The sequence below is a fragment of the Euleptes europaea genome, chromosome 6, assembly GCF_029931775.1.
Source record: "Euleptes europaea isolate rEulEur1 chromosome 6, rEulEur1.hap1, whole genome shotgun sequence".
In the NCBI taxonomy this organism is placed as follows: domain Eukaryota; kingdom Metazoa; phylum Chordata; class Lepidosauria; order Squamata; family Sphaerodactylidae; genus Euleptes; species Euleptes europaea.
This window is the reverse complement of record NC_079317.1, coordinates 54,087,549-54,107,537: the sequence shown is the minus strand read 5'-3', so window position 1 is coordinate 54,107,537 and position 19,989 is coordinate 54,087,549. Positions and strand designations below refer to the sequence as shown.

Genomic DNA, 19,989 nt, shown 5'->3' with positions numbered 1-19,989 from the left:
TGAAGGGGCCATCACAAAAGGGAGGTGAGCTAGGCTCACTTGGATCGCCTGTAATTCAAATATCATTCTTATCAGAAATGTATACTGACTACATGCCAATGAATTGTTCTTACAGGCTCGCAAAGTGAAGAGGCAAAGTGACTTCTGGGGAAGCTGGGGAGAGTGGAGTGACTGCAGCCGGAGCTGTGGTGGAGGAGTCAGTGCTCGGCAGCGGCGTTGCTACTCACAAAGGTAAGAAGCTTATTTTCCCCTGGCCAATTTCCTTTGTCTTAAATTGGAGTCACGACCATGATAAGGGAAAACAGTTTTAGGCCACGCTGAGCTGCAAGGATTACACTGCCTCATTGCCCCATTGCTGAAGAAATATTCAACATATCTAATTCTCAACATGGTCTAATCTGTGGATACTTTTGATTGGAGACATTAACAGACAAGATAAACTTTCTACAAGCCTGGGGGGGGGGGGGGGACAGATTTGCAGAAAAATCTGAAATCTAAAAAAAAAAATATTGGGGTGTTAAAAAACCTCAAATAATAGAAGCAGTCCTATAGCTTTAAGAAATAAAAGCTCTCAGTGGCCAATGCTGCCCTACAGTGTTGCCAGCCTTCAAGCCTTGGTTTCTGTCAGTAAAGGGCAGGACCCTTTCTAGGGCTGTTTTAGCCTTTGAGGGAGGACTTATTGGGGCCAGGCCCACCAGCAATCACTGGGCAACTTGACTTGTATGACTCTCAGTGGCCTGGCAGCTTGCTACTTTTCAACAGCAGCCGTCCTATGAAGGCCAGTATGGTGTAGTGGTTAGGGTTTCAGACTAGGATCTGGGAGATTCAGGTTTGAATGCCTACTCCACCACAGAATCTCACTGGGTGACCTTGGGTGAGTCACACACTCTCAGCTTACAGGGTTGCTGTGAGGATAACATGGAGGAGAGGAGAATGGTGCAAGCCACTTTGGATCAGTATTGTGGAGTAAGGAAGAATACAAATAAAGTAAGTAAATTAAAAATATACAGCTGAAGATAGGGGGAAGATAAAAAGTTGGTGGGTGGATTTTAAGGACAAAGGGAAGGAGGGAAATATGAGGATATGGAGGCTGCCTGGAGGACAAAAAGAGGAAATAGTATGGGTGGAGGATGCAGGGGAAAGTGAGGGGCCGCCTGCAAGGCCCCCCCCTCAAAAGGTATCTGTTGTGGGGAGAGGAAGGGAAGGAAATTGTAAGCTTGTTTGATTCTCCTTAAAAAGGTAGAGAAAATCAGCATATAAAAACCAATTCTTCTTCCTTCTCTTCTTCCTCCTCCTTTCCAGCCTGGCAGCCAAAACTGCAGAATTTTCCAAGGGAGAGGCTGCCTGGGGGAGGGAAGGAGAGAAAGCTGAAGATGGTGGGGGAGAGAGATAAAGGTAGGTTGGGTGGTGGATGGGAAGAAGAGAAGGAAGAAGGAAAAGAGGAGAGGCTATAGGGGCTTTCAAGGAAGGGAAATAGTAGGGAAAATGAGATGCCCCCCACAACTCCTTGTGGGTCCCTTGCTTGTATTAATTCTGCGCTTAATGAAGACATGGTAAGAAAAGAGATTCTCTCAGTAAAGCTTTATCAGAATTAGGTTTTCCTTGTCTACAAATAAATGCTAATTTGGGGCACTTATTATTATTTGCAAATATTATTTGCATGACCTACATTGTAAACCCTTGTAGTTGAAGGATTTACATCACTGAAAACTGTTTCAGAGTGAAGAGGGTCGACATTTTCCTGGTCCAGTTTACTGCGTTTCAGAATGCATAGTTGGAAATCTGACAAAGGAGCTTTGTGGTTGTTGCCTTGAAGGTACAGCCTGATGTGTCTTTTTTAATTCCTTTGAAAGCTGGTTGAAGAGGCTTAACTGTTTTTGTTCATTTGTTTGTTAAGGCTCTTTGCAGTAGCACAACCCTGCCAGATTGTTAGATGAGCCCAGCGATATCAGTGATGGAAAATAACATGGGAAATGCAAACAATTTTGTGTATGTAAAGTGCTTCAAGTTGCAGCCAACTTATGGCAACCCCAGCAAAAGCTTTCTAAGAAAGTGAGAAGCAGAGGTGGTTTGCCATTGCCTTCCTCTGCAATGGTGGGTTCTCTTCCGAGATCTGATGAGATTGGGCTATACCATGCCACCTTCCCTCCCTTACTTAACAATATAATGTACTTATTTATTTAATTCATTCACACCCCACTTTCCTCCCACATTCTCCTGTCCTCCATTTATCCTCACAATAACCCTGTGAGGTAGTTTAGCCTATGAGATAGGCCTAAGGTCACCCAGCAAGCTTCCTTGGCAGACTGGGAATTCAAACCTGGTTCTCCCAGATTCTAGTCCAATGCTGTAACCTAACCACTAGTCCACACTTAAAGAGTTTGTGCAAACCTCTTTCAGAAGAGGAATGGATCTGTGCTGTTTTTTTTAAACAACAACAACTGGCAGTTTCATTCAGATGCTGCTCTGCTAGCAGAAGCTATGAGCACAGCTGGAGTACTGTTAGCACTACATCATCTTGCTAACATCATCTAGAGGAGGCGTAGGCATCATGTGCCAGTAAAATGCTTGGGCCTGCTAGGACAAGCAGAGCTGCACCCAGTAGAAATTATGAGTTATGGGTGAAACAGATGACTCTTGTGTAAGCAAACAGAAAACTGTTAAACAGGCAGTTTTCCCTTCTCTTTTGTCTCTTGCCTTACAAGGTTTTTTTTTTTTTAAACTGCTTTCTCTCCTGAATTGCGCAAAATTTCTAGTCACTTCCTGAGTCCTGAATGTGGTGTTGATAGTGTTTTCCAGTTTTTTTAAACATTATGCCCCACTGCTCCAATCTAAAGCTAGTAGTGCTATGGCCTTTACCAAGAAAATTGGCAATGGTAATCTTGACCAATGTATTTAGAATGGTGCTAGGGGTCAAGGGAAGATGACTGGGGAAGGCACTGGCAAACCACCCTGTAAACAAAGTCTGTCTAGTAAACGTCAGGATGTGACATCACCCCATGGGTCAGGAATGACCCGGTGCTTGCACTGGTGACCTTTACCTTTAATTCTACTTAGGATTGCACTATTGCTCTAGCTTTGGAGGGATTTCCTGGTGGCTTTTGCTTATTGTGGCTTTGTTTTTAAGGGGCAAGGGATGGATGTCTTTTTCTGTATTGAGGAGAAGCATACATTTTTCACAAAAGTAAACAATGGCACAGTCCAAACATAGTTAAAAACTTCTGAGTGCCATGTCATTTTAAAAAATTTTTTGATCAAGGGATAGATGAGTTCACAACGGGGAATGGACAGTACTGCAGAGGTACGGGGCAGTTGCACAGTTGCATCCGACAGGAATATTTTCCCCCTTTAATTGTTTTTAGCTTGATAAACAGTTTTATACAAATTGAAAGGGTACATGCAGTTTCATGAATATTAGCTAATCCTAACAACAATATTATTTTTCTGGTGCTGTCGTTTCTTCTAATAGACCAAATACAGCTACCTGTGCTTAATCAAACATGAGCACTGTCAGAATCCCTATAAATGTTCAAGGTGGAGGCAAAATGTATTTGTCCAGCCACAAATGATTGTGATTTAGATGCTGGGGAAATTCCATTTTGCATACAACCGAAGCACTGCCTATAAGAAAGACATCTGTATCCTCTTCAACAAATAATACATAGCCTTATTTCATGATGAAAAGAAAAGTCTGAGCCGGCCCACAGACAGGAGGAAAAGAGCAATAAATGGCTGTTTGATTTCAGTTTATCTTTATGTCATTTGTCATCTTGACACTCAAATGGGGCTTTTCAAGCCAAGAGTGGCATCAGAGAGGTCAATGCTCTCCTTCCTGTCTTGGCCACCAGGTGGGAGACAAGTCCCAATAACCACAGGGTCTGACAGCATGGGTTCTCAGGTGACAGTCCAGGGTCTGATAACACAATCCAAAGACAAAGTCAGAAGTAGAATTGCGAACCTCCAGGTGGTGGCTGGAGATCTCCTGCTATTACAATTGATTTCCAGGTGACAGAGATCAGTTCACCTGGAGAAAATGGCTTCTTTGAAAGGTGGACGCTATGGCATTATTATTATACCCATTGAACTCCTTCCCCTCCCCAAACCCCACCTTACCCAGGCTCCATCCCCAAAATCTCCAGGTATTTCCCAACTTGGAGATGGCAATCCTAGTCAGTCCAAGGTCTCAGTCCAGGGTCAGGTCACATATTTCAAAGGCAGAGTTCATAAGCAGTCCAAGAGTCAGGGGGAAAAAAGTGGTGTCAGATTCCTTTGTCATAAGGTCAGAATCTGGGAATGTAGCACGCTTCAGCTTCCCCTTTTTCCCCTGGAGGGTCTTGAGAAGGTTTCATTTACAATTTGGAAGGGAATTTGCTCACACCCTGTTCCCACTCTTCTGGCTGGCACGGTTCTCTCCCTTATAGCCTGGGGAGTGGCCTGGCCCTTTCTCCTTGGCCCTTCCTGGGCCCATCTTTTGAATTTGTTCCCTGGGGGAGAGATATCCCCAACCTCTCCTTCTCCCTCCAGTCCAGGGGCTAGGCCCTGTAGGCTGTCAGGAGCCAGGGACAATTGGGCTGCCCCTGGGTCTGGGCGCACCCTGCCCCACCCCCTGGCCTCCTGTAAAGGAGCTTGCTTACAATCTGCTTGACCTAAAGAGGCAAAGACTGCCTGTCCCCTTTTCCACCCTGCCAGGTGCTCTTCCCTCGATATGCCCTCCATGTCTGGGCCTTCTCTGCACTGGACCAGGTCGCACCCTGTCTTCTTTGCTGTTGCCATGCCTTCATAATCCTTTGGGCAGAGGTCCTGGTGTGTTGCTGGGTGGCCCTTAGCTGGGTAGCCTCCAATGGAGTTGGTAAGTGTGGGGGCACTTACCATGGATGGATACAAAGGAGATCAGACAACTAGTGTGGTGGTCAGCAAGATGGCAGACAAGTTGATTCCACACTGGCTGCAGCCTCTCTGCAGTCTTATATGGAGAGTTTCCCTCAGATGCCTCTGGTTCCCATGTTAAGTTCTTCCCCACAAGTTGAGTCAGCTCCCCTACTCTTGAGGAGTACTGGGTGACGTATCAGTCTCTCCTAGCATTTCCTTAGCAGAAGGAAAAGGCCTTGGGCTGCCAGGTACACACTCTGGCTCCTGGTCCATGCCGCAGCCCTAGCCCTTTGCCTCCTCTGCTCCTGGGGTACTTCAGGGACCATGGCAAATCTGGTAATGGGCAGGTCTATGAGGGGCCTCCAGGCCTGAGGGCCCTGTTGGCTCAAGGTCAATTTGGGGAGGCTCTGCGGTACCAGCCTCACAGGAAGGGTCTGTCAAGATGGGGCTTGTGGACTGGTTGTCCTCCTCCTCCTCCAATGAGGACTCATCTACTCATGATACACTGAGGAGGTTCATGACACCTCCCTAACGGATAGTGTGCACTTCCAGGTGCAGAAAATAAGGTAAGGGATGGTTGTGGCTTTTAGAAAATCATGCACACCTAATGTATTTGCTTAGCATTACCATTTTGTTTGCAACAAGGTTAACCACTAACAATGAGTGTTGATCAATGCAATGTAGAGGGGCCCTTTAAATTTTACTCTAGAGCTGTGGGAGCTGCATTTCCACATTGTGCTTCTTTAACCCTATTCACAAGTTACAGTGAATCCACGTACAACCCATGCACAGTGTACACTTGTTTTTTTCTTTATACATGCACTGACTAATTCTTATGTTACCTTCAATTCATTCAATAAACATGTGATGAAAACCTTACATTTATCCAGGCACTGGCCCATGGTTTTGTTTGAAAAGTGAACATGTGTTGGCTTTTTCTTGCAAATGGCTGTATGAATATACATGCAGGATGTACATGTATTCACTGTGACATGTGAACAGAGCTGCAGTCTCTCGGGTAATGTTTATGTATCAGACCATGTGATTGGAGGCCAACAATGTGGGTTGTCCTGGAATGCTGAATTGGGTAACTTACTCGGAGAAAGTGGCTCCCAGATGGTTTGGCATTTAAAAGGCCCCTGATTTGCTAGGAGTGCAGGTCATGCCTACTTGCTAGGGTACAGGCTTAGACTGTTATTCTGTGATAGGAGATGGGAAATAAATGTCATAAATATACCTGTGGCATTTCTAATATTTTCTGAGCTGTTGCAGATTGTTTGTCTGTCTTTCAGAGCAGATGGTGGGTCCAGTTGTGTAGGGCCATCCCGAAGCTACCGATCCTGCAGTGTTCAGGTAAACTGACCAGTTAGCTTTCTTTTCCCCCTGCTTCCTTAATTCATTTCAACCTCTGCTCTGTTTATACATTCCGGGGTAAATAAAAGATTCTTAGGTGAAAGGTTCTAAGATCCATTGGCAAAATCACTGTGTATAGATCTGGGGGTGGGGAGAGATGTAGTGTCTGAACAAGTTCCATGGTTGTATAAATACGCCCAGAAATGTAAATGTATACCAACCTTTGTTGTTTATTAGGAATTTTTAGGCTGTCCTTTCATAATCAACATTTCAAATAAAAGAATGTGATGGAGAAAATGAAACATATAAAAATAATACAAGAATCAGAACCTTAATCCTGAACTCTAGTAGATATTAATAAAATTAATTACTAAGATCCCTAAGTCCTTTCTATCTAATTGTATATGTATTCTACCCTGCCTCCTTTTTATCCTTACAACAACCCTGCAAGAGAAAGTTACCCCCTATGCAGCATTCATTTGGATGCACATTCACAACATGATGCTTATCTGAGTCTTTTGATCTGCATCTGTGAATGCAAACATGGATGTGAATCTGAGGCCACCAGCAGGACAAGTTACCTGCACTATGATTTAACTGGGCATAAATTTGGTTAGCCCAAGGTCACTCAGTAATTTTTGTGGCTGACAGGAGTATGAATCTCAGACCCAACATTCAGTTCTGTGCACCATGTTGTCTGTAGTTGTGTCCTGATTATATCAAAGTCCTTTAGAAAGCATATATGAAGCAGATCTTTAATTATCTTCCATAAGTTAAGTTGTCCTGGACAAAAATCACAGAAGGATTTTTCCAAGTAAGTTGTTTATTTTCCTCCCTGTGAGATCATGATCCAGATAAGAGGCTCCTCTCTCTTCCCTCCCAGAACTGTCCTGAAGGCTCAAGAGATTTTCGAGGAGAGCAATGTGCAGAGTTTGATGGGACAGAATTTCAAGGAAAGAGATACAAGTGGCTCCCTTACTATGGAGGTAATAGATTAATTTTCTAGACTACATACAGAATTTGGGTTAAAGTGAAATAGTTTCTATGGGAAATGGAGATAAGCCAAGACAGTACTGCAACATTTTTCTCTCTTTTTTAAAATTTTTTTTATTGATTTTTAATAACAATAATAAAACAACAAAAAGAAAAAAAGAAAAAAAAGAAAAATATATACATATATGTGAATACAAATAATAATAAAAAAGAAAACATCAACGTAAACAATACAAAAAAAAATACTTATTGCGCACTAATATATCCTAAACTAATACATTCATCATTACTATCTATTCAAAAAACTATAATGCGCCATAACCTACCACCCACCCAAGTGCCCATCACCATAGGGCTTCCGGCGAGATGCTATGGCAGAATATAAAAACATCCTATTAATCTAAAACATAATTAAATTTCTTATAAAACTATAATTCGTTAAAAATCACTTTAAAATCCGTTTTTGCCAATTTATCCCAATATGCGACGGCCTTTGACCAGGTATACTTAAATTCATCTACATCTTTACCATGTAAAAAATCAGTGATTTTGGCCATCCGCATATAAAACCATAATTTTTCCCTCCATTCTTTAATTAAAGGTTTATTTGTTTGCTTCCATTTTTTAGCAATCGTAATTCTTGCAGCTGCAAAACTATATTGACATATGACTCTATCAGTTTTATCTAACTCTTTTATTGGAATTCCCAGTAAACAAAAAGCAGGATCTTTTTTAATTTTTACTCTTATCATATTATTTGTTTCATTCACAACCCAGGACCAAAACCTCTTAATTTTTTTTACAAAACCACCATGCATGCATAAATGTTCCTATATGCGTTCCACATTTCCAACATAAGGCCTTATCCTCTTTCTTCATTTTACTCAATAAAACCGGAGTTAAATACCATCTATAAAACATTTTATATAAATTCTCTTTAATTTCATTTGCAACTGTAAATTTAAACTCCTTTTCCCACAAATTTTCCCATATTTCCAAGTCTATATTATAACCTAAATCTCGCATCCATTTCACCATCACCCCTTTAATCCTTTCCTGTTCTAAATTTATTTCTATAAATAATTTATAAATCCTTCCTATCATTCCTTTATTCCCCTTAGATAATATAATCTCAAGCTTGGATTTAACTTGATTGAAGCCCAATCTATTATCCTTATTAAATATTTCTTTTAATTTGTAAAACATAAACCAGTCTTTAATCTGAAGTTCTTCTCTAGATTTCAAAGTCCATCTACCTTCTTTATATTCAATCATCTCTCTATAATTATTACAATCCAAGTTTAAATGTGCACCTCTTCTCAAAAATGCTTCTGTAGGGTTAATCCAATCGGGTGTTTTTGCTTCTAAAGAATCCTTATATTTATTCCATATTAATAATAAATTTTTTCTAATAATATGGGAGTTAAATTCTTTATTTATTTTCTCCTTATCATACCATAAGTATAGTAATAGATCTTCTGGAATATGCGGAATATGATACAACGCCTTTAGCTTTGATTTTTTTAGACGCAGAAAAAGCATTTGATAATGTTAATTGGCAATTTATGATTAAGGTATTAGAAGTTATGGATTTTGGGGACAATTTTAAAATGGCTATAAAAAGTGTATATACTCAACAAACAGCTAAATTGATAATAAATGGACTATTATCACCTAATATTGAAATTCAAAGGGGAACGAGACAGGGTTGTCCTCTTTCCCCTTTATTGTTTATATTAGTATTAGAATTGTTGTTGAATAATTTTAGAAATAGTGATGACATAGTTGGAGTACAAATTGGGAGAAATCAATATAAACTTAGAGCTTATGCGGATGATATAGTATGTTTTTTGTCTGATCCGATTGAACAAATTGACAGTTGGAAAAAGATTTTAGAGGTTTATGGTAAGCTTTCAGGTTTTAAAATTAATAAAGCCAAAACTAAAGTATTGGTTAAAAATATGACCCCTTTACAACAACAAATATTAATTAAAAAGATAGAATTTATTATTGAACATAAAATTAAATATTTAGGCATATGGTTATCAAATAGTAACCTCAATTTATATCAACACAATTATGTAAATCAATGGCAAGTGATAAAGAAAGATTTATCAAGTTGGGAAAGTATCCCACTATCATTGTGGGGAAGAATCTCAGTAATTAAAATGATGGTATTGCCTAAAATTCTTTTTTTGTTTCAAAATTTACCAATTTTGAAAGGAACACGGATATTTGAAGAATGGAAGAAGGACATAATTAGGTTTCTTTGGGGTAAAGAAAGACACAGGATTGCCTATAATAATTTAATAGAATTAACAGAAACAGGAGGATTAGGTTTACTTGACTTAAAAATGTATTATCATGCTGCGTGTTTTACTTGGATTAAAAATTGGATTCTTTTAGAGAATCTGAAACTATTAGAATTAGAAGGATCTAAATTATGTTTTGGATGGCAACATTTTTCTCTGATAAAATTCCTCATGTTTGTTGGAGTACATTGTGCATGTTCTGCAGGAAAATCAGTCTCACATGAAGAAGACAATTAACTGAAGTGTATGTCCCTTCAGATTTCCAGATGTCTTCCTGAGTGTTTATTTTGTGCCATCAAGTTGCTTCCGATTTATGGTGACTATGAATTTATCACCACCAAATCATCCGATCATTAACAGCTTTGAGCAGGTCTTGCAAACCGAGGGCCGTGGCTTCCTTGATTGAGTCAATTGATCACATGTTGGGTTTTTCTCTTTTCCTGCTGCCTTCAGCTTTTCCTAGCATATTGTCTTTTCCAGTGACCCTTATGTTCTCATAATGTGACCAAAATATGATAACCTCAGTTTAGTAATTTTAGCTTTTAGGGATAGTTCAGGCTTGATTTGATCTAGAACCCACTTGTCTTTTCAGTGGTCCGTGGTATTAATAAAACTCTCCTCCAACACTGCATTTCAAATGAATCAACTTTCTTCCTGTCAGCTTTCTTCATTGTCCAATTTTCACACCTGTATATCGTAATAGGGAATATAATGGTATGAATTATCTTGAGCTTGGTCACCATGACATATCCTTATACTTAAGGATCTTTTCTATCTCCTTCATGGCTGCCCTTCACAGTCTCTATCTCCTTCTGATTTCTTGGTTGCAGTCTCCCTTTTGGTTGATGATGGAGCCAAGGAATAGAGATATTGGTCGAAAACGCATGACTGTTTTGTCTTGCAATTCTCCTGGGAATGTAGCAAATCTCCATTGTCGTAACGCATGGTCGTCTCCTGCCTGTGGGTCCAATCCACTTCCATTGCGAGACATCCTCTGGTTTTCCAATCCCAGTTTTGTCCCAAAAGTAAATAAAGAATCGCAGCAATTGCGAGTGCTTGCTGGAGAGTATAGTGCACGGGTCAACTCCCCTTCCAACACTTCCTCATTCCACTTTCCCCTCCCACTCCTCCCATTTCCCTCTCAGGGAAACTCTGGAACATGTCTGCCGTTGCCTGGAATGCCTGTACATCTCCTGCGTGCTCCTTCATTCTTTTTTTTTCTTTTTTTAAAAGAATTTTTGTTGATGGTATGTCGGTATACCAACAAATCAGATTGGCGGGGGGGGGGTGGTGCTTCAGTTTTTGAGAAAACTCAGCAGTAACAAGAAATACGGAAGTGGAGCAGTGCCCAGGGGAACCAGTGTGCCCGCCTGCCCACCTCGCTGTTTTTATTTTGCAAAGGCAGAGAGTAAAGACAGATTCAAGAGGAGGGGGGAGGTATAAAACTGAGTAAGTTTAATGCTGATATGATGGTATACCAACATGCCGGTATTAAAAATTTTTTTTAAAAAAACCGCGGCATTGGGTCAACCCTTAACCAGCATCAGCCAATCACAAAGTGGTGACGGAAATGATGACCACTCCCCTACTATCCTGTGGAGCTGCTCATGGGAACATTCCTCCCTGATCTTTTGTGGGATTGATGCAGGGTGGAGTTCACTATGCGTTCAGTTTTTTTATATCGGGATAAACCAGTGACATCCTAGCCATGCGTTTATGGCCAACATCTTCTTTGAGAATATCTCTGGTTTCAACCCATTGTTCTTCTGGCTCATGTTCACTTGAGCTTAATAATGAAAAGCTGTTTTTTACATGGTTTTTAAACTCTTCAGGAATGTTGTTTATATTGTATTTTGTCACTATGACTGTTTGGTGTTTTTCTTCAGCTTTATTCTAATTTTTGATATTAAAAATTCATGGTTTGTACCACAATCAGCTCCTGGTCTTGTGTTAGCAGAAAGAATAGAGTTTCTCCATCTTCTGCTTCTGGTTATATAATCTATTTGATTTCTATATTGGCCATACGGTGATGTCCACGTATACAATCATCTGTTTGGTTGCCTGAAACATGTGTTCGTAATGAACAACTTGTTGTCTTCACATAATTCTATGAGTCGCTGCTTTATTTCGTAGTACCAGCCCAACTCTTCCAACAATATTTTATTCTGCTTTGTTGCCTACTTTTGCATTTCAGTCACCTATGATCATAAGCACATCTTGTTTAGGTGTGTGATCAATTTCTTCCTGGACACTTTCATAAAAGCTTTCAATTTCTTCCTCATCAGTATCTGTAGTTGGGACATAAACTTGAATGATAGTTATGTTGATAGGCTTTCCCTGAAGTCTGATTGATATTATTCGGTCAGACTTTGCATTATAGCTCCTGACTGCTTGTACTACATCTCTCCTCACTATTAGAGCAACTCTGTTTCTTCTGAGTCTTCATAGCATGACTTAAAAACTACTTGAATTATATTTCAAGTTTTAGGACATTGGCACCACTGCAGCTGATTCACATTGCCTCTTCTTCACATTTAAAATAAAGTATGTGTAAAATAAAAACATACAAACACCCATGGAGAAGGGTCAATAACAGTTACTGGGGATACGTCAAGCATGTGCTGGCAGAAAATAATGATAGGGAGACATATGAATCTCCCTGGGGAGGGAGTTCCAAAGTTTTGGCACCATGGCCAAGAAGTCCTTTCTCAGGTTGCCACTTGTCTAGCCTCAAATGGCAGGGTCACCTGAATCAGGGCCTCCGAAAATCACTGGTGTGTTTAAGTTATTGTTGGTTCTTATGATTTATTGTTTGACTTCTGGGCGGTTTCTTGTACACTGTGATCCTTTAAATGCAGTTTTAGCTGTCAGTAGATGCTATTTTTTTTTGCTGCTAATTTGTCATTTTGACCAGTAATTTTAAAAACATTGGATGATTTAATGATACTGGAAATCACTTTAAAAACTGGGGAAATGGGACAGAAATATAAAGTCTAAGAAGGAAAACAATATAAGGTTTAAATCCATTTTTGATGGACATGTTAAGTAATACATTGTTTTTAATATCCCTCACAGCTCCTAATAAATGTGAACTAAACTGTATCCCAAAAGGAGAGAACTTCTACTATAGGCATAAAGAACTGGTGATTGATGGAACAACCTGTGAGCCAGGGAAGCATGACATCTGTGTTGAGGGAGTTTGTCGAGTATGTATTGTATCCTTTTGCCTCTCTCCAGAAGCCAATGTACACCTTCTTTTCATCTTTTTTATATTTATCACATTTGTATTCTGTCCTTCTAAGTAACTGAAGGGTTTTATCCCACTGTGATATAAGTTCAGAAAAGAGACTTTGGCCAAAAACGCATGGTCCCTTAACCCACTTTATTCCTTGTTTCAGCCAGGATCAAATTTACCCTGGCTGGGGGGAAACTACACATTACCTTGAACGAGCAGGGACGAAGCTGTGAGCAAATCGATCCATGTAAACACAAAATGCGGGAGACGTGGAGTTCCTGTTTAGTTTGGCATGCCCCTTATGCCCCCGGTGATTGGGTTGCTTCAAATTGACCAATGAGGGCCTTCTCCACCCCGGGAAACGACCAATCACTGGGGGCGGGGGTGTTGCAAGCTAAACAGGAACTCAATGTCACCCGCATTTTCTGTTTACATGGATTGATCTGCGCACAGTTTCGTTCCTGCTCATTCAAGGTAATACATACAGTTTCCCCCCAGCCAGGGTGATCCTGGCTGAAACGGGGAATAAAGTGGGTTAAGGGACTATGCGTTTTTGGCCTTTGACTTGCCAAAGGTTGTCATGTGAGCTTCATGAATGAGTAGGGAACATTTCCTGGTCCCTGTTGGGAAATGGAAGAGATGGTAGTGTTATTTGCATATTGGTAACACTGTACCCCAAATCTCAAGACAGCCTCACTCAACATTCTTATGCAAATATTTAAACAGCATGGGAGATGAGATGGGTCCTTGCTGTATCCCATATTATCATGGATAGATCACCAACTTCTGTCCTCTAGGAAATACCAAAACCACTACAAAATGATATCCACCTCTCCTGTCTCAGAAAGCTAACCCAGGAAGATGTCATCACTTATGGCATTGAAAGCCACTGAGAGGTCCATGTGAACTGAGAGCTTCCATATCAATGTCCTGGTATAGATTGCCCACCAAAGTTGTTTCAGAACCAGAAGAGAAACCAGACTGAAACAGATCTAGATAATCTTGAATCTCTGCCATTTAAATTTGAGAGTGAATTTCAAAAACCTATAAAAGCTGCTTGGCCAGTGGCAGCTGTGGGATGAAATGAAATAAGTGTGTGTATACCATGGAAATCCAAGCCCTGCTTTAAAAACCAAGGGGCAGACTAGATGAAATGGAGATTGTAGGTTTCTGTTAGTCTTATAAAGACAAATTACAGCTGAGTAGGGCCCTAATTTAGGCTGAAACCATGTGGGAAGGGGAGCACAGTTTCAATCTGCAAAAGATGATGGAGCTTCATAGCATTAATCTGAATCAGGGCCCTGTGCAGTTATAATTGAGTTTTAAAAGATGCTGGGAAGGTCAAATCATTAATCTCCCTAACGTCTTGTCTGTTCTAACCCTGTTTCTGTCTCCAGCCTAATTTCTCAATTTCTTGGCTTTAGGATTATATGCAAGCTTTGCCTTTTATCTTTCCCCATGCAATTCTTCAGCTGGTATTTTGAGTCATGCTTGCATTTCGTTAACGCTCTGCTGTTTTACAGGCTGTCGGCTGTGATAACATGCTGGATTCTGCCAAGAAGGAAGACAAATGTCTCCACTGTGGAGGAGATGGCAGAGCATGTTTTGAGGTGAAGAGCCTCTTTGATGTGCCCAACCTCCCTAAAGGTACAAAATGATTTTTTTTTGCCACAGTTTAATAACAAGATGGCAAGAGTGGGCCATGTCTGGAATTTGTAATCTTTAGACTGGGACTGGAAGGGAGACTTGATCTTACCTTGTAGGGAGCAATCCTCAGGAGGCCTACTCAGAAGTAAGTCCCAATTTTTCAATGAGACTTACCCCCAGGAAGAAGAAGAAGAGTTGGTTTTTATATGCCGACTTTCTCTACCACATAAGGAAGAATCAAACCGGCTTACCATCGCCTTCCCTTACCCTCCCCACAACAGACACCCTGTGAGGTAGGTGGGGCTGAGAGAGCTGTGACTAGCCCAATGTCACACAGCAGGCTTCATGTGTAGGCGTGGGGAATAAACCCAGTTCTCCAGATTAGCGTCCGCCACTCATGTGGAGGAGTGGGGGATCAAACCCGGTTCTCCAGATCAGAGTCCACTGCTCCAAACCACCGCTGTTAACCACTACACCATGCTGGCTCTCCTAGGTGTTCCTAGGATTGTAGCCTTAATATATTTACATCTTCAAAGCCAGAATTGATAACTGAAGGCCAGGGAAGTCTAGACTATATCACTGCTAGGACTTGACCCATTAGGATCACTCTTTGGGGCTATATTTTATCTGTTACATGGATGGGCTGCTTTATGAGGAGTATGAATCTTGATCTGGCCAATTCAAAATCAATGGAGTAGATACAGCTAGATTTATAGTTTTCCATTCAGTTACTCTTCATTCTGAAAAACATCTTCTGTACACGCACAGGTGATTTTAACACCCGTCTTAGTAATTTGAAATTAAAGTGTCTGACTCATTCCACTTCCTTTAGGTTACAATCAAATCTTCATCATTCCCATGGGAGCCACAAGTATCCTCATTAGAGAAGCAACACCAACTAGGAACTTCTTGGGTAAGTACAGCATTTTTACCGTTTTGCTACTGTTTTGTGTAAATGGGCTTAAAATGCATAATTCCAATTTAACTCTGCATATACTAGTACTTTGTGTTCAGAAATAGCAAAGCATAGCCTTTCTGGGACTGTGGTCATTTATGCATGGGAGTTTTATCTGAGGTTTGTTGCTCACTGGACCCACACTTTCCTGTTGGGAATCTAAGCAACAGCAGTCTCCAAACTCAAATCAAGTCCCTGCTCCTTTAAATGCTGCTTTGTAATAGGCTTACTTTATAGTGCTTACTGTAAGAGAAAAGCCCTCCCCCCAACCCAATGGCAGCATAAAAAAAGCATTTTAAGAACAAAAAATGGAGCATTATGAAAGGGGGGGGGGAGAAATCCAAGCCTCATTTTTTAAAAGCCTTTCTTCTGCTCAGAAAGAGCTCCAAGGAAGTAGGAAGCATTTGAATCCCTACCTCTTTACACCCTGCTTTGTAATTGGCTGTGAGAGAAAGCAAGCTTCTGTGTCCCACACTTTGCCTTATGCATGGGGATTTCACCCAGGCTGAGCTCAGGGGAGATGGAAGAATTGGGTTAACAGAGGAACTGGAAGTCCCAGGATTTGTGAGGCTGGCAGCGAGGTCATCTCTAGTGGATGAAAAACTCATGCATAACTCCAAGGAACAACTGAGACAGACCGGGGGCGAACATGAGTGAAAGTACCCATGCATAAACGACCTATGTCATTTCAGAATGAAAATGGGAGATTGTTCATTGACTGATTAATATGCAAAATAAAACAAAAGTCCAGTGGGTCCTTAAAGTAACAACAATTATTTCAATACAGCTCAGATAGATATATGAAGAGGAAATCTTATGGGGAGTATTACAGGGTGGGAGGGGCAGGGGAGGGACAAGGCCTGATGTGAATAACACTGAGATGTCTTTCAAGTGTAAATTCTCTAATAAACAAGAAAAGGGAGGAGCAGATATAGAAAGGTTAAGTGTGAAGCCCATCATAAATCAACAATTAGCAGTTACACATACTGGATGGTGAGACAAGTCAAAGGTTTAAACAGGTAAGCAGATATCTTAAGTGGAACTTAATTGATATTGGCACTAGATTAATTAACTGATACTGGTACAAGATTACAGTCTGATAAACCATGTTAAAAATATCCAGTTAAATTTCTTAAAAGTGGGTTCTGTAATGCCCACTTTTAGGGACTGTAGTGAGTAAAGAAATCCAAGTCTCTGTTTAAAATAGGATGACATGAAGTGTTTGATGAGTTCTATTTCAGCACTTTCATGTTGTATGTCCCCTTTGAACCTTTTTGTGTTTGTGTGGAACAGTGACTTTCAGGTCTATAATAGTTTGCGGCCCCAGCCCCATGGGGGACGGGGCGGGGGAGCGGGGGACAGCCATCCCGAAGGGTCCCTTCCTGGTGATAGACGGTGTGATCTTACCCAAGAAGACTAGTGCTCAATAGCTGGAGTAAACAGGCCACAACTTTATTGATTACAGCGTTAGGCATTGGCAAGCATGGAGGGCGGGATCCAGGGATCAGCTGACCCGACTGCCAGCTGATCACCCCTGCACCCAACCCGCCTGCTGGGCGCAGCCTGAGATGGCAGTATGCTGGGACACACGTGGCGGCGGCCAACCGTGTGGTCCCCTGCCACTTGGGAGGAGGCCAAACCGCAGCCCCCGAGACAGGCTTAACCATTCCTGGCCTCCCCCCAAAACCCCTTATTAGGGTCCCCAGAATGGGAAGCGGGGCACGCAGGCCATCTTTTCCCCAAACTGGATCCGGCCCCATGCCCAAACCGCCACAAGAGACGTCCGGAGTTGCTGGTCCACTCCTCTCCGGGCATCTCCCGCCAACGCCTAATGCTGCAACCACCAGCTGGGCCCCTGCTGTGTGTCCGGCAGCCGCGATCCGATGAATCCAGCTCGCCCACTGGATTACGGCTCGTCCCCAGACAGGCCAGGGCTCGTCCTCAGGCGGGCCTCATGCCGCCGCCATACGGTCCACAGCAGTCTGCTCTGGCGTGTCTGCCTGCCATTGCCGTCCTGGCGGCCCCACACGGCCCGTGTCCTCAGCACATGCCCCGAACTCCGCCGGTGGCTCTGCAACCGCCTCCGGCCCCAAGAGCCTTCCCCATCGAGCAGCCGTAACGCAAGGTGGCCGTAACGTAAATCCAGTCGGAGCGACGTAGTGTGTGCCGCTCTGCCTTGTTTCCGGGGACGTGCTGCAACTCAAAGAAAACATATTCGAGAACGTCCCCCCAACGGGCGGACGTATGATTTGTACGCTGGGGAGCGCCAGCGCCCTGTAGCCGTGATTGCGTTTTCGGGAAGGCCACTTGCCGCCGCCGTGGAAGCCGCCCCGATCCTGAAAGAATGAGAGGCGAAGTCCCCGGGGTCGAGACCCAACCTCACAAGCCCCTTGCGCATGACGCCTGTAAATTGGTACCTCATGAGCGGAGGGCCCTCAGCATGCCTTAGGAAGACCCCGCCCCCGGCTGGTCTGATGGCCGCGAAGGCGGTGGCGGCCCTGACTGGGCAGGGTGCAGAGCGGGGAGCCCTGCCGAGCCTGAGCACGCACCCTTTGCCCGCTTGATTGGTATTGGAGGGGAGCACCCGGAGGCACACCTCCCGTTTCCGGATTGTTACTCCGTGAAACTGCAATGCGCGGCCGGAGGCGTCGCTGGCGGACCCCGCTACCAGCTCACCCACCCGAAGGGCACCATAAAATGCCAGTGTGAAGGCAGCCTCGAACAGGATGGCCTCATATGGGGACCAGCAGATCTGCGGTAAGGCCGTGATCAGACCCGATAACATGTCTAGGGAGATAGGCTTTCCGCTGAAACCGGCCAGCCCCCTGGACCTCTGGTGCCGGCGGAAAAGGTGAGGAAGGACTCTGCTGCCGCTGAATATGACCGCCAGGTGGATGGCGTGATGGAGTAGCGCACCCCTTCCATTATGGCTCCGCGCCAAGGGACCACAGCTCCTCAGGGAACTTGTCCGGGCCCGGCATCGCCTCCGGGGCCAGGGCGTGGAACTTTTCAACCTGGAAGCAAGACAGTGCATCCGCCAATTTGTTATCCACCCCAAACACGTGCTTGGCTGTAAAGGAAATGTTGGTGACAAGACATGTCAAAACGAACCGGCGGACCACTCGCATGACCCTTTCGGAACGAGAGGACTGTTTGTTGATAATCCTCACCACCGCCTGGTTGTCACCAAAATACCACCTGCTTGTCCCGGAAGTGCCCCTCCCAAAGGGTGACTGCCACTAGAATTGGGAAGAACTCAAGGAAGGTGAGGTCCTTGGTGATGCCCTGTGTAGCCCATAGCGGTGGCCACCGCTGAGCGCACCACCTCCCGTTGAAATAGACCCCGAGCCCTAGCCCGCCTGCTGCGTCGGACGGCACCTGCAGAGAATTCCTTAAATCCCAGCGTCCCTGCCAGAAGGAAATCCCGTTGAATGTGCCCAGAAACAGCTCCCACACCCTCAAGTCCACCCACATGCCTTTTGTAATCCTAACCCGGTGGTGCGGGCGTGACCCGTGGGCGGTGGCCCTGGCGAGTCGTACGCAGAAGGCCCTGCCCGGTGCGATGACCCGGCATGCGAAGTTGAGGTGACCCACCAGGGATTGAAGCTGTTTTAGGGTACATTTTTTGAGGGTCGCGAACATAGATAGAAAGGCCCGTAGCGCCAGGACCTTGTCCGCCGGGAGGCGGGACGTGCACGCCACTGAGTCCAATTCAATGCCCAAGTACGTCAACCTGGTGGCGGGCCCTTCTGTCTTCTCCTGCGCCAGCGGCACCCCCAGTTCGTCCGCTAGCTCGTGGAACGAGCGCAGGAGGTCAGCGCAGGCAGATGAACCCGCTGCACCCATGAAAAAGAAATCGTCCAGGTAATGGGTCACCTGGTGTACCCCGGATTTCTTGATCACTGCCCACTCCAGGAATGTGCTGAATGTTTCGAAAGCAGCACAGGCGACAGAGCATCCCATGGGCATGGCCTTGTCGATGTACCACTTCCCATTGAAACGGAACCCCAGCAGGCAGAAGTCCTCAGGATGCACTGGCAGCAGCCTGAAGGCAGATTTTATGTCGCATTTGGCCATGAGAGCCCCCGGGCCGCACGCTCGGACCAGCCTGACTGCCTGGTCAAAGGAAGCGTAACGAACCGAGCAGAACTCGTGTGGGATGGCCTCATTGACAGATGCCCCCCTTGGGAATGACAAATGGTGTGTGAGTCTGTATTCCCCGGGGGCCTTCTTTGGGACCACACCCAGTGGGGACACACGGAGGTTGGTTAATGGAGGGTGATCGAAGGGGCCCCCCACCCACCCCGCCGTGACCTCCTTACGGATTTTGTCCGCAACCATGCCCTGCGGGCGAAGGGCCGCCCCCCCGAAAGGGCTGATGGCCGGCGGACCCCTTGGTGCAGTCACTCTTGGGGTGGGCCCCACCACACGACTCGCAGGTGTGTTCAAACTTGCACTTGGAAGCCCGTTTCCAAAACTCTTCGTCATATTCCAGGGCCGCCGCATCCCCCGCCAAGGCGTGAGCCTTCAGCACGCAGCTGTGATGGTTAAGCAGGTGCCATGCCCGCTCGGGGTAAGAGGCGGCGACCACTCCCATGTACACGTCGAATCCCATCAACCAGTTG

General features: G+C 44.0%; 1 protein-coding gene across 1 annotated transcript in view; it reads left to right on the top strand.

Moving 5' to 3' along the window:
* PAPLN (papilin, proteoglycan like sulfated glycoprotein) overlaps window positions 1–19,989 on the top strand; it is a gene marked incomplete at its 5' end in the record, with an annotated part of 83,315 nt that overhangs the window by 19,061 nt on the left and 44,265 nt on the right. The window contains 6 exons of the mRNA XM_056851901.1: window positions 116–231; window positions 6,162–6,222; window positions 7,106–7,208; window positions 12,603–12,733; window positions 14,286–14,409; window positions 15,242–15,322. Coding sequence (XP_056707879.1) covers window positions 116–231; window positions 6,162–6,222; window positions 7,106–7,208; window positions 12,603–12,733; window positions 14,286–14,409; window positions 15,242–15,322 — 616 coding nt within the window. The remainder of the gene's footprint in view (window positions 1–115; window positions 232–6,161; window positions 6,223–7,105; window positions 7,209–12,602; window positions 12,734–14,285; window positions 14,410–15,241; window positions 15,323–19,989) is intronic.